At 43.4% G+C, this 15,303-nt stretch overlaps 1 protein-coding gene across 6 annotated transcripts in view; it reads left to right on the top strand.

Annotated features, from left to right (window-relative positions):
- The window catches only part of MEIS1 (Meis homeobox 1), a 213,228-nt gene that overhangs the window by 131,379 nt on the left and 66,546 nt on the right, over window positions 1-15,303 (top strand). For all 6 annotated transcript variants that reach the window (XM_075413310.1, XM_075413311.1, XM_075413309.1 and 3 more), the window contains exon 7: window positions 36-147. In XM_075413310.1, the coding sequence (XP_075269425.1) occupies window positions 36-147 (112 nt within the window). The remainder of the gene's footprint in view (window positions 1-35; window positions 148-15,303) is intronic.

Genomic DNA, 15,303 nt, shown 5'->3' with positions numbered 1-15,303 from the left:
TCTCAGGTTTTAACTTCTTTTTTTTGGCCCCGCAGCCCTCCTGGAACAGAGACCACGATGACACAGCATCGACGCGCTCCGGGGGAACCCCCGGACCCTCCAGCGGGGGCCACACATCGCACAGCGGGGACAACAGCAGTGAGCAAGGTAGGAACGGAGCCCTCATGCTTTCTTAGCTGGCAAGCCATCCCCGATGCGCTTGGGGACCGGTTACTCTCTTTCGATGTTGAAATGTGCTCAGGTACTAAGGGGTTTGTGCTGGGAAAGGTCTATCTTCCTTTTTTTGACGCTTTTTTTTTTTCCATCTCCTCCTAGTAAAAAGACTGGCATCTTTATTTCTTCGACCTTGCCAGCAGGCACATGTTAGAGCAACATATGTACCAAATTTGCAGGATGCTTAATAAAAATAAGCAACGAGAAGGGTGGGGATTTTTTTCGTCATTCAAATGGGTTAAAAGATGAAATCTTCAAAAGCAAATGTAATTAAGATTGCAGAAATGCATGCTAATATTTCAAAGATGCCATCAAAACTTCACTGCGTATAAAGAAGAGATGTTAGCTGGCCTATTTTACGTAATCCTGAGCAGTGCTTTTATTTACTTTTTTTGCTCAATTGCAATTTACTTGAATGCAAAAATGTTTTGTTTGAGTGCCAAGACAAACAAGAGTAACTGATTTAGCAGGGCGAGTATGAAACGAGCTTGGTGCGATTGAAGTGGGACATACTACGAATAATTAGCGGTGTCAGAAGCTCCGAAGTCTAAAAACCTGAAGTTCTGGGCTTTCCTGAAAAGCTGTTTTAAATGCTTCGTACTTTTTCTGAAGAGACCAACTGCAGTGGAGTTAGTGTTAATTTAATGCAATTAAAATTTAAAAAAGATCCTTAATCTGAATATAAAAGAGAGTGTTTTATTGAAGTTGACTCTGAACTCACAATAGGTATATACTTTTAAATCTGGTTTTATGATCATGTTTCATTCAAGTGCTGTTAGACAACAAAGGAATTGTGTTTCCAAAAAAAGGTTGAACAGTACTGATTAGCATTGCAAAGTCTGCATTTAACAAGATTAGTTTTTAAACTAAACCAGTATATTTTAATTTTTTATACGCATGGACCTAACGTACATGGTGAATAACTTCTCTTTATAGAATTTTAAGTATCTGAGACACTTTATTGTTTAAAGAAAAGTTGCTGACTTCATCGCAAGTATAGCCTAGTAAAAATGGGGCCTGGAGTAGTAAACTGTTGCAGAGCTGAGGCAGAAACTGGTAACCTTCTGACCTCTGACTTTTACTGGAAAATGATATGCAACATAAATTCAGGGGGCCTTTTTTTCTTTCAAGTATGTATACACGTATATATTCTAGTGGTGCTGTTTACAATGCTGTAGTTGAAGTGGTGTCAATACGTTCATTAGAGCCCCTTGCTTTCGGAGCAAACTTTAAATCCATGGGTTTTTGAAGGGTGAAAAAGCTACCACAAAAATAGGCTGTGAACTAAACCACGCTGTTTGAAGGGGGGTTTTGTACTCGGACAGGGCTGTTCTTTTATCAGATGGATGTGCGCGTGTTGGTGTCTATATGTGCGTGGACAAAACATCTGCAGGGAGGCTTGCCGGCATGCCCCTAAACCTCTTGGACCCTTTGGAAATCAAGCTTCTCAGCTCCTGGTGTACTTTTTAAGATTTGCAGGCTTCATTTTCTCCTAAATGCGGCATTTTATTAGTCCGGAGTGCCAGTCATATCTGCTGTTTTATCGTCGCCATCCAGGTCTGCTTCTAGCAAGGTGCATGCTATGGCCTCGGTCAGGAAGGGTTTTTGGAAGGCACTAGTGATTTTAGAGCTAGAGTCCTGTTAAATATCCATGGAAGGACTTGTCAGTGATGCTTTAGCTGATTCTGGAACTTTTACCCAGATGCCAGAGTATGGTTCATTGAGACTGAAATTGCTGCCAGTGCTTGACAGATGAGTTTCATGAAGAAGGATCATTTCGTTAAAACTTTTTAGGAAAGGGTGAAAAATGGTGGGAATTTGCTAACTGGAGCTCTCGGGTCAAGTTTGAGAAAGGAGTTTTGGAAAGGAGACGCTGTCCAGGGGGTCTCAGTTACCGAGACTTGCCTTCAGGAAATGGCCTATTTTTTTTGAGGAACGGGGATGCGGGAAGGGTAGCAGTGGTCTTGCTGAGCCTTGCTTTGTGTTTTGTTTGCTCGAAGTCCTCTGAAGGCTAAGATTATGGGAGAATCTCAGTTGTTTAAGCACAGCCATGCCTGCAAATACACCTTGTGTAAAAAAAGCCTGGGCTTAGCCTTCCCAAATGGGGAAGAAGTCATAAACCATGATCCTGAATGACCAGAAGGGAATAGGTAAAAAAAGATAGCGAATACCCTGCCTCTCCCCAACTACATTTAAGTTCAAAATACCAAGATTTGGAGGCTTTTCTTCTGTGGCCTAATGTGAGGAGTGACAATGCTGTGATCAGACTCATGGTTTCGCCACTGCCGCGGAGGGCTGGCAGCAAAAGGCTGGGGACCTGCACGTTCATGCTTGTGAACGTAGGAGTTAACTCGAGATGCATGTGTTGCGTGACATATATTCAGCATATTATGGGCTTCCCTATTTTTAGTAGTTTGTAAAAGTTCCTTTTGGTTCCATCTGTCAAGAGAGCGTTTGTCATTTAAAGAACCAAATCTAATCATCAGAAATATAACTCTCTAAAATAGTCTATTTTTAGATTGTTGCCACAACCTACTTCCCCTGTTGGGGTAGGTACAGATACCTTCTTGGCTGGGTTTCTAACCTGGGTGAAGATACCATGAGGATGCGAGTGTGAGCTTTGCATTTTCAGAGAGGCACACAGACTGGAAAGCTTAAGCCCCGTAGCAAGAGTTTTCTCCCTTAGTCCTTAACCCAGGTTACGTTAAGGTCTATTTTTTGACTTTTTGGAAATTCTTTTTCTTTACCTGATTCCTCACTGCTTTTAATCCCCACAAAGTGCGTTTTTCATTATTTATGTCCCTACACACAACACACATTGAACTATTACCTTTGAAAACAGGAGAGATGCTCTGTCCTGTAAACATTTCAAAGTCTTTTTTAATGTGTAAATCCATTTACTTAGTAAGTAGTAATGACTCTCAGCTGCTTCGATCTATTGCAGAAATCCATATTTAACTGCTAGGGAGCTGTTCTGGGGTCTCGTGCCACTGAACAGCAGGATATGTTATTGCATAGCACGTTGACACAACCTCTTATAAAGGCCCGGTATTGTGTTGTCGTAGGGGATAGTTACAGTACAGGAATGCAGAATAATATTATGAAAAAGTTTCGTGGGCTGTTTTCCCATTGCTCTGAACTTATCGTGAAGGGCCTTTGGAGGTCTGTCTCCAAATGGTGCAGGGAGATCTGAATTTATGCAACGGAGAAACAACTTGCTAAATTCTGTTATAAAAAAAAGGGGGGGAAGCAAGTTCTTAGGTATAGGTGGGTGATACTGAGATCAAGGCAACACAGTTGCATCATATTCCATATTCTAACTTTAAAGGATTCCTTTTTGAGGTATTAACAGATCTATTTTGTTTGTTTTTCAAATGGTCAGGTCAGGAGGATGCTGAACAAAGCCCTTGTACAGTCACTTTTAATCTGGAGTGGGGGGCTTTTAGTTCCCGTGTTTAGCTCGCCTACACAGCTTAGAAGAAGAAGAAAATCAATCCATCAGTGTCTCCTATATGTGTGTATTGTTTCTTTCGCATTTTTTTGTGCCAGCCTCGGCCTGGGTTCAAAACATTTTTTTAACCTCCAAGTAATCGTTGCTCTTTCAAGCCGGGAGTAGAAAGCGGCGATATTTTTCTATAAAAATCAGTGGCTGCAATGGGTTTTTTCAGTCTTTTGTAGGAGTTTGGGCAACCTATAGGCGGAAAGGCAATCGCGTGTATTATTGCCGGGAATCTCAAGGCGGTTGTTTGGAGGCTGCGAAGGCAGGCGGCAGAGCCGGGCGGAGGGGGAGAGAAGGGCCACATTATGTTCCAGATGACTGAGCAAGGATTTATATACCAGCTCGCCTTTTTTTTTTTTTTTTGGCCTTTTTTTTTAACATGGGAGAAGAAAAGTAATAAGAGCGGGGAGGCGAGGCATTTGAAGCGGTCAGATGGCCGATGACTAATGGGATAGGTGGGCAGGAGCCCGCGGATTGGGTGTCTTAATGAGCACATTTCGCACCGAGTTTGGGCTGCAGTTCCCCTTCACCTTTGCCCTTTATTGACCGAACTGACACTTCATTTTTCACATACTTCCAATTATGGCTGAGCTTAAGTGTTGCCCTGCCTCCTTTCTTTCTTGCCTATGGACGGCTTGAGAGTGGCTGAGGCCACAGAAGATATTTTAATTTGAAAAACTACCATAGCGAGACAGGTTTAGGGTGTAACCTGAAACTGCTGTCACTTTGCAGTTTCTCCTATGAAAACAAAAGTTTTAATGTTTTTGTTTAGCGCCTTTTCACCCCTCTACTTCTCCATGGCGAGGCAGAGGATTGCTTTCGGGGCAGTTGGGTTGGCAGGAGTAAAACCCTGGGGTAAAACTTTTTTGGCAGTCCAGGTGCTGTGTGTGGGAGTCACTCAAATAGAGGTAAACCCAAGTAAAAAGCGGTGCCGTGCTTGAACGGTTCCTTGTTCCCTCTCAATGCGGTGTCTTCTCAAGGGGCTTCTTGTGGTGTGATGCCCTGTGATGTACTTTACCTAATGCTCTCCTTATGGAAAAGCAAAGGGAAAAGCAAAGCATGGTTCTACCTGCACTTCTCAAGCCTTAGACCAGTGTGGATGTGTTGTTTTGGTAATATTTCATGCATGAATGCAGATTAGAGCACGGCCCAGCTGTGAGGCTTTGAGAAGCAGCCGAACATGATGCTGGGAGAAGCAGGTACGATGAAGGGATGGACAAATCTCCAGTCTGCAGCCACCCTTTTGCTATACCGGGAGAGCCATGTTGTATGTCCACAGTCCAAGCCTGTGCGCCTTTCCACGTTGGCTTTTACACGCAAAATCCTTCCAGGGCGGAAATGTCTATTTGCTTTTGCAGGGCTTTGGGGGTTTCGGAGCATGCGGTTTTCCTGCCGAATGTGAATTCTGTCGGAAATAGTCGGAATAAGTTGCGCTCGCATGGGGTGGGTGGCTTTAAGAACAAAACAGCTGCTGTTAGACCTGAACTCCCCGGCAGCGCTGCTGGATTTTGCGGCGTGGCTTTCGTTACCGGCTCTGTCACGTGAAGTTTGGGTGAGTAATGAGTGGGCACGTCACCTGCATGCCGGTGGTGATCGCTTTGCGTTTGAATACATGAAGAGTATATCGATACTTACTTACATCCAAACAGAGGCCCCTAAACACAGAAGTATTTATCTCAAAAAAAAAAAAAAAAAGAAAAAAAAAGAGAAGTATGAAGTATTGCCTACTTTATTATGTAGCCCTCTGGCATAGTAATGGCATGGCATATTTTTACTATAATATGGTAATAAAAGAATATGTAAAAGGCAGACAAAGGTTCTGTCTTTTCACTAAGGTGACCCCTGTTACCAAGTAACTGCTTTACTTATGAGCTTATTAAAAACTCAAAAAAATGAGCTTTTCATACTTCACAGGCATTGATGTGAAAATGAGCTGTCCTGCGAGTAGTTTTCTTGATCATTTTTAGAACAATTGATTAGCCAAAGAGCCGCTGTCATTAGTTGACATTGACTGATAGCAATTTGTCACAAGCTCCGAAGGTCAGCCAGGCAGTGGAAGCTTCGGCTTGTCTTTGATTGACCTTTTCTGATGCCATTATCGTGTGACCGGTTAGGCTGGATGTGACCCTCGATTGGAAAAGACAGGGCATTAGTCAACAGGGGCTGCTCCCGGTATTTTTTCTGGCGCTTTATGTATTGTGAATCCTGAATTAAGCGTAATAGGTTTGTTTTGGAAATGGAGTTTTCTTGCCAAGGCTCTGCCATCCCCTTTTCTTTTCTTGCTTTTCCATCAAGTGGGCAGCACTCGGTTTGCTTTAAATCAGCGTGAGCACCTATGCCTTCTTCCTTTTACATGAGATACGGGATTTTAAACAACCCCACACTTACTTGAAACTCTTTGTGTAGGTGCATATTCTTCAGCAGCACCAGCATTAATTATTTTTATCTCCCCAGAATCATGTTTTATTTTTTAACAGTGATTGAGTAGTTGAGGATTATACTCGTAACAACACGATGTCAATTTATCATTCTGCTCTAAAGCCGGAGGGCGTGAAACTGTTTTTTTCCTCCTTCTGGTTGGGTGTTGTGTTTTTTTGGTGTTTTTTTTTTTTTGATCTCATCATCCTGATTCAGCTGTTAAAGTTAGATTTCAGCAGCATGAAGCCTCCTTGCCTCAGCTAGGCAGGGTTACGCTTCCAGTATGGTACATGGGAGAGAGTCCTCACTTGGAAGTTGGTGTTTGTCGTGATTTGAGCATCAATCTATTCCCAGTGTCAGGATTTATTTTAATTGTTCACATTAGCTCCGAACGTCTGTTATTACCAGGCGTTTTGCTTTTCGGTTTGGCAAAGCTAACTTCAATACTTACAAATGTTGCTTGTTTTGCCTAAATTGTGGGTAACACAGTCATAAACGAATTCCTTGTAAAAAACCTTCCTTCCTGCCATTTGCCTTTCAGGGGAAACTTGAATTTCTCCGTCTAAGTACCAACTTGTTTTTCAGGTCAGGCCCCAGAGATAATAAGCAGTTCAAAACCAGCACAACCATTTCAGCACGGTTTAATGCGACTTTCAGTCTTTGCTTAGGAAAAGCTTCCAGCCGGGAGGGGAGCAGGGAGGCGATCACGTCAGGAGGCAGGTCCCTCAGGCTGAAGCTATTGCCATCGTTGGCAGAGTGATAGGAGGGAAAAAGACTTTGGGAGCTGTTTACCTTTAAAGTGGCTATGGAAATACAAATATTCCTGACTTCTCAGCCTGGCTGTAATCAGGCAGCAAAATTCATGTGCTGGAGTCTTTTTTTTTTTTTTTATTTTTTTCTTGGCAAGTTTTTCTGAGCTTAGAAATGTCTATCCCATTAAACATCTGTGTGACTGTATGCAAGTCTATGCGTATGTAGATGTGTAAGTGAGAACATGGCCCTGACCCTGAACCAAGCATCCCATCAGCAGTGCAGGGCTTTTACAGGCCCCAAAGTGTGTCTGCACGGCCCAGGGTGTGTTACTGAGGACAATATCTTGAATATGCCAAGCAGGGAACAGCAGTGGAAAATACCACATTGCTAAATCATATCATGGGCTGTTGCCTAAAAACTCGGGTGTAGGACTGGAGGGCATCTTGCTTTCCTCCTTGGATGGGACAGAGAGAGGTTTGGTTGCATGTAGTTGTAGAAATAGGTTTGAAGTTTTTGGTGTCCAAGATACCCCTTTTTAGCAGTACCCGAGTCTTGCGTTTTGAACATCATTGGTGTGATTTGGTTTAGAAAAAATGTTGCTTTATTCTGGTGCGGTTTTTTTTTAGCCCTACACATCCTGGGCGTGCTCTTTTAGGTTGTAGTGGCTCATTGAAGCCAATGGACTTCCCATATGGCCCATATGCTTTCCATCTTGAAGTCACCAGCCCGATCCCCATTTCCCTCTCCAGGTCTTGGTGGCTTCAGCCAAGTCTTTGCTATCTGATGCAGGCAGAGCGTGACTTTCAGGTGTGCGTCACTGACCTTTTTAAACTGGAGGTTGAAAAAGCAAATTCGTGTTCCGGAGACGGCCTCCACTGTTGGGAAACTTAACGCAATGAGTATAAACCGCTAAACACGCAGTGTTTCTGGATTAGTGATGCAACAGGGTGTGCCATCGGGCTGCTTGACCGAAACCATTTTCCTAACTCTCACGTGAAGTGCTGGGAGTGAAAAATAAAAAAAGCTGACCAAGGTTGGAAGAGAAGTCTTTAAAGTAATTAGTTGTGTATGAAGAAAGGAGGTGCTTGTCCCATAATGCAAGAACTAAGGGCAGGTGTTCACCAAGTCTCGTGGCACAGAAGCTTTCCAGAGCATTAGGAGGTTTAAAGCAAACAAAAATGGTTTACGTGTTGGGTTAAATTTATTGCTGCTGTGGAGGTCAGCAGAGGACAAAAAGAGATTAGACCAATTCGTGGAAAAATAGGTCCTTCTGTAGCTATTAAAAACCCTGGGCCAGATGCAACCGCTGGCTCAGGAAGCTGCCCAAGTGCTGATTGTCAGAGCCATGGCACAGCCACTTCTGCGTGACCCCCCCTTTCTGTACGGGTTTCCAAAACAGCTGTTATTGCTCCTCGGAGAGACCGACATGAGATCGAGCTATTCGGACCGATCTCCTCTGATTTTGATGTTAAATTTTTTTTTTTTTAAGTTCAATTCAGGAACTAAGAGACAGGGGGTTTTACCCGGTTTTTGATGGCACTTGCTAATGCTGGCATGCTTTTGTTGGGAAGAAAGTAGACATAGTTTATATTTTCTTGCCCTTAGTACCCCGGTGGTGGGAATAGTTTGACGCTATTCATTCAAATTTGACAGGTGATTGCTTCTGTAAATGAATGCACTCAGATCATAATTGTTGCAACAGAATTGTTTGATTACCTGGCAGTAGCCTCTTTCTCTCTGATAGCTTTTGGATCACCTGTTTGCTGAGAGCATTTGACAGTCCTCATGTTTATTACCCAATTGAATGTCAGTAGCAATTGCAGCTAAAGATAAACGAAAATGCAAGTACTTGTTGACCTTGACTTTTTTCCACAAGATATTGGACTTGATGGCTCTATTGCTGTTGAACTGATAAGAGTTATAAACAGTAGTTGAAGGAAAATGTTTTATTCCCAGAGGAAAATACCACGCTGCTGTGGGAAATGGCATCTGACTAGCGCTCTTTGCCAAATTTGCTTGGTTCACCTTCATTTAGGCTGTGGGAAAATAAAATACAAATTTCCCCTTTTATGACTTTAATATCCCTGCAAACATGAATTCCTGTGCTCTTTGTAAAGTTCTGTTGGCAGACTGCGCCAATAACATACAGCAAGTGCGAGACCTCGCCGTGTTTTATGATGTGCTATAATGAGGATTCTCAATTCTTCCTCATTTTCGGGCTGATTTGATAATTACAGAGAGGGAGCAGAGCTTTCTTATTCTATTCCATGGGAAGCTTAGTATGTCTATAACCAGCAAAGATTGAGAAATGTGTGGCTGCAGGCGTGTCTTACCAGAGCGGGGCCGTGCAGGTGGGAGGGCAGCCGGGGGACGAAGACAAAGTTATTGCAGGGGTGGAGGGACAATACTTTGGTAGGTCTTGCTTGCACCTGCTTTTTTGGACAGGGTCCCAGGGGGATTCCCTTGCAGTTTTTTGAGAGGAGGGGGCCAGCTTGGTGTCGCTCATCCCAGCTGCATTCAGGGGATGGGAGGGATGAGCGTATTTTGCTGATATAACCCCCCACTTATATGTATTTTATACATAGATAGATTTCTTTTTCATTTCTAATCCTGCTCCAGTATGAAACCCGAAAGGAAGACTTTGGTGGAAAGAGGAACAGGCAATAGGCTTTGAGATCTACCAGGATGAAAGTCATTGTATAAACATAATACATAAAGAGCAGGAAAGACCGTGGAATTACATTGTTTAAAACATAAGTCCTTCTTGTCTCAGCAGCTGCTCTGATAAACTCTGTACAGTATTGTAGGAGCTTGTTAAAGCTGAAACTGAAATACAGGATTAAGCAGTGCAGTAACAGTTAGCAGAATCAGACTAGTAATCTTATTGCATTGTATTTTTTTAAGGTAAGAATAAGCCAGCATTACATTATATGTTTGTGGGCGAGGGGGCATTCTTTAAGGGATTAATTAATAGGATCAACACTGTAAGATGCTGACATCATTTTTTCTAAGCACATTGATGCACACGGGCTTTTCTTTTTTTTAATTTTTTTATTTAAATTTGTGAATGAGATTGAGGACCTTCTCTGGGTGATCAGGGCAGCCGCTGCGGCTTTCCGCGGTGGCGGAGCCACCTGTCATCATGTAGTTCATCGGGGACCGCTCCTCGCTGGCCTGGTGACCCAGTAGTCAGTGCTGTGCAAAAGAAATACGGGAGGGAGAGGCCCGATGTCTTTTCTCTCCGAGCTGGTAGGGGGTTGCAGGGCTGTGACTAAGCAAGTGCCTGACACTGCTCTGGCGTGTCTTGGAGGGACAGTGTCGCTGGTAAAACTGTGTAGGTCTCTGGCTTGTCTCTTTAGCCATAATGCCTGCTCCATGTAGCCTTTGCATCTTGCCTTTGGCACGCTGGAGTTTTTGCTGGTAGGGCTTGGGAGGTGGGAAAGGACATGGGAGAGCCTGGCCGAGCATGGGACGTGCCGTGGGAGCAGTGTCACATCAGGGCAAGCGCTATCTCCCCCGGGCCCCCTGCCACCCTCCGGCACTCTGCGGCTTGGGAACTTCCTCATCGCCAGCTGGTATCTCTGGCATTTAATAGCCACGGATGATATATATATATTCTCATGTATTTTATTCTCTATTTTCTTCCTCTTGAGCGTTGAAAATCTCACACAGAGTTTGCAGGCAGTTTTTTGTGGTTGCTTTTTGCAGAACCATAATGTGGAGGTGTCGGAAAGAAGAACCATCATATAAGTAAATTAAAATATAGTAGGGGTAGCTGTTTCAACTTTGTTTTTCCATGGCTTATCCTGTGCCACAGGAGAGCGATGGCCCTTGCAACACTGATACTGTGTGCTGTCTCAGGGCTGTAAATTCATGTTTTGCAGAAGGGCGGGAGAAGACCTCTGAGGAGGCTCCAGTTATGTCCTCAGAAAAGAGCTAAAAGTGGTGGACGTAACTTAACTGATTCTTAAAGCTTCCTCCAGCTCTTGGAATAGCAGTTAGTGTCACATGGATGCATGCTAAAAATACTCTGGAGTCTGTAGCGTCCTGATGGACTTCAGAAGAAGGCATATCTTAGCTCTGTCTGGTCAGCAAGTGAAGGTCATGGAAGCACAGCTTGTAGGGTGGAGAACCTTTTGTTGCTCTCGTTGCCATGCCAAGAGGATCTCCTCCCTCCCTGGCACAGCACTGAGGAAGAAACCCCACTGTGGTGCCTCTGCTTGGTGCCCTGGGTTATACGCGTGCACTTCTGCATCGACTGCCTTCCTGACGCAGGGGAAAGAGATAATGCGGTCCGTATTAGCTGAACAGCTTGAAGTAAAGTGTCATCGTTTAAAATTGTGTTCAAGTTTCTTTCAGGGCACGGCACCGTCAGAGTGTAACAGCCCCTTGGTAAAAGGTAGGGGATAAGATGCAGGCAAATTACAAGGGGTGGAAAAAAAGCAACAAAGCAGGGTTGAAACGTTATGCTCAAGCCATACTGCTCCTCCTTTTTCTGCTTGGTAAAGTGTCTCCTATTTATGCTCTCCTGTACCTGGCTGTGGCAGTGAGGATGCCCTAGGAGAGGCTTTGGTGCAGGATTCTGCCCATTTTCTTTTTTTCTCTATCTGTCTGGACTAGCCTGTGCAAATTCTGTGTGAAGCCGGCTGTGTAAACGCAAGAACCGTGGTGATACCATTTCGGTATCACTGTCAGACAGACTTGGTCCCATGCTGTAGTTTTGTCATGGGCTGTAGGTGAAGCAAGGGGCTGTTTTGTCTGTTGGTGAGCAGACTGAGCCACGAAATCTTTGCATGTCAGTATAGAAATATTTATAGTTCTTGCGTCTGTTTGGTTGTGTACATGCTTGGATGTGGCTACCTCCCGCTATTACACGTTTTTATTCTGTGAACCTGACAAGAAAGGTGGTACAACAGTCACCCGTGTGAAGTAGAGGGCTTTTATAGGACCTTTTGTATTTCCCTTAGAATGAGCATTAAGTTCCTTGGCGTTACAGCTACCAGAAACAAATTAGCAAGCGACACTAACATTAGCCTCTCACCACAGATTTAATCCAGCTAAAAAACCCCTGAGGTGGTCGTAATTTACCAGGTTGAACTGCAGACTGGTGAACAGAGAGGGCTGGTGGAGCCACATCATCCAGAAGTGTAAAGTTGGTGACTTGCTTGAATTTAATCCCAATAAAGTTGGTGACTTGCTTGAATTTAATCCCAATAAAGTAACCAGCAAACAGTCTGCAGGAATGCAGGCTGCAGCAGGAGAAGCATGGAAGTTGTAACATGGGTGTATCATCTCTTCCCCACGATTAATCATATCGTATCACTGAAGAGTATTCACAGATATGCAATTTTGCAGCATGGCTTTCCAGATATAATGATTTGATATAAATTAGAATTTCCTCAAACAAGTGAATTGAAATTCTGTGTGTTATTAATACACAAATTTCATGAACTGTTGCAGCTGATGTAGCTGAGGTGGCAGCATTAAACTTAAAAGTGCCTCTCAAAAAGCCAAGTTGATAGTAAACATATTAATACTCAATTAAAATTAATAATAAATTTACTTGAGTGTTGGAGGTTAGCCAGGGATGGATCTGGAGTTGTATTAGGTATATCGTACTGGTCTGAATACATCGTACACTGTTGCAGAAGCATTGTGCTAATTTTAGCTTACAAAGAGGATGAAGATAAACTGCCTGCTGCTAGTTTGCCATATGCTATCCTGGTGATAATATTCAAGTACAAAATATTCTGCAGAGGGTCTTATTGTTTCAGTAAAAGAAAAGTGGAAAAGAGTTAAGCAAATTTCTGCTCCGTAAATGTATACAAAATAATGAAATAAAACAAATCTCAAATGCTGGTAGATGAGATCTGTGAAATTTGTTTTGGTTTTATTTGCTTTCATGGGAGTCAACAATTTGTTTTAGTATATATTTGATCCAATTGTATCCATTTCTCACATGTAAATCTTAAAATCAATCTAAATAAAAATCGATCTTCGTTCTGGTAGGCAGAAATATAGTCCGAGTTGCTCCTAACGAGTTAAGCCTCCCATCCTTCAAGTTTAGTGCAGGAATAAAGTCTCTGCTGAGCTGATTTTTCAGGAGCTTTCTCCTTTTGCTTTGCTTATTTAAAAACACAAAGCATATTCCTGTTTGCATACAGGGAGGATTTTGCTTCTGTGGCTTCATCGAGAAGTATTTGCCTTCTCCATCTGCACCAGCTGCCAGGAGAGGGGTGCATGGGGAGGGGGTGCCCCGGACCCCCGGGCTGCGGAGGGCTGGGGGGAAGCTTTGCATTAGCAAGTGGTGAAAAGCTTGACCTTCGAGTGACCGGAGTCAAGCAAACCCCCCGCCGAAGGGTCCCATTTGGACACGGATACCTGTGGGGTGAGGGAGGAGATAAAGGAAGGGGGAGGAAGATAAAGTAATCCCATTGAGCTGGGAACTTCTCAGATATTACAAGTGAGGGAATGCCAGGAATAATAAAAGAGTGGCAATATTTGCTTGCCCCCCGTATCTGTGTAATGTCATTTCCAAAGGGCTGGAGTAGATAATAGCAAATGCGCTTTCAAGTATCAGATCAATCTCTTGAAGTGATGGGGAAGCTGGATGCTCTGATCTGGCGGGTGCTGGAGAGTGTAATACAATCTTTGTCGCAGCAGAGAGAATTGTATAAATGGACAAAGATCCACTGATTACATCTTTTGCTAAAGTGTTAAGTAAAAGATCTGGCTATAAGAGATGGCAGGTCTACTATTGTCCGATCTTCTGACTTGTTTTTATAAGGGTTTTCACAGGAACAAATACCAATTACCAAAATAAAAGCAAGCGGTGTGGCCGGTCCATATCATGGTAGGACACATGCTCTTGAGTCAGTGTGGGCAGGAAGCTTGGCAGGTCTGTCCCCTACCATTGCCATTGCAACTTTATCTCTCCAGTTCATTGTTTGCCACTGAGTGCTTGAAATTCCAGTTTCCAAGTAAAAGCTTCCTGTTTGTTGCATTTACATTCAGTTTGGTAAGACATAAATTTAGCTATCTATCAAGGAGGCCCTTTTTTTTTTTTTTTCCTCAAGTAAGGCAAAATAGGAAGAAGAAATTAATTCTGATTTGATGATAAGAGGTAGAATTCTGCATTTTCCCAGATTCTCAGTGGAAGGAAGCATGAGGTTGTATCCTCTTGATAAGGTGATGGATGGGAGCTAAATTCAGCCTTCCCATCCTGAGTAATTTTAGAAGGGGCCCTGAAGTCCAGATCTTGTTTAGAAACAGAGATGGGCATATTCAGCCTCCATTAGCCATCATTTCCTTGCGATAGCCTCGCTGCTTGTAAGTTTTTGCTGTTCTGTGCAGTATTCAAAGCTAATAGCGTGCATATTCTTGTAGCCGTCTCAATCCTGAATTTCCCTCCGGAGAGTTTCTGTTTCTCTCCATTGACTGTGGAGGGACTCAGGGAGGACTAATCGCCTCGCTAAGACACTTAGCTTGGCAGTCTGACTTAAATGATTATAGTAAGTAGCGATGCATCTGTGCTAAAACTTCGCATTTCTTTAGGAAGGAAATGTTTGCTCTATGTGGAGAGGCAGAATAAAGCATTTTGTACTGTTGAAGGTTAGAGGAGTGGGCTTGGAGGTTGTGTGTGTGGGTAAGGCTGGGTCCTCTGCAGGTCCTGAGCACGCTGGCCTCAGCATCTCATGAAACTCGTTGTCCTTGCTGGCCAGTGTCGGTAATCTGAAGTGTTCAAAACTCTTGACATGCATAGGGGGGGGAAAAAAAAAAGTAGTTTTAATATTACTCATGGGAGGGGGCAGTGTCTGTATTCCCATGCCTTGCTCTCCGGAGGCCAGGTTTCAAGCTTTCTCTGCCATCAGGAGGTTGTTCGCTTAATCGATGCATGTGTGGTTTTGGTGGAAGATTTTCACATGACTCTGGGAGCTGGGGGCTCAAATATAAAACCTGTCTGTTGGGCTTGTGAAACCTGGTAGCAACGCTTTGCTCAACTTCCAACTAAACAGCTTTGAGGTCTTTCATGAGATGAAAGGCTCCATGGGTGAAGCCTTGAAACTGTCTGTTGCTGAGTTGATGTAGAAATGACCACATTCAGACAACTCGGACCTTTGCTTTGTTGTGCTGTTTGGGTGGGGGATCCTTTGTCTGCTGGCTTGGCAGCCATTGGGACTTCTCTCCACGTACTGTCCTTGTCTGCTTTTAAATGTAAAACCAGAGTTAAACCTACTTCCACTCCAAACTAACAAGATGCACGTTTGGTCCATTTAAACACGCTAATACGCATTCAAAAAGGCTCGTTTGTCTGCTTTGTTTTGTAGTCCTATTTGTAGCAGTCACTAGCAGATGAGGTGGAGAGTCTTTTTAATAATTTTTATGCAGAATATAGAACTCTTACTTTCATATTGAAGTCG

Source organism: Opisthocomus hoazin, chromosome 2, assembly GCF_030867145.1.
Source record: "Opisthocomus hoazin isolate bOpiHoa1 chromosome 2, bOpiHoa1.hap1, whole genome shotgun sequence".
Taxonomy (NCBI): domain Eukaryota; kingdom Metazoa; phylum Chordata; class Aves; order Opisthocomiformes; family Opisthocomidae; genus Opisthocomus; species Opisthocomus hoazin.
The sequence above is the reverse complement of the archived record's forward strand: the minus strand, read 5'-3'. Positions and strand labels throughout refer to the sequence as shown.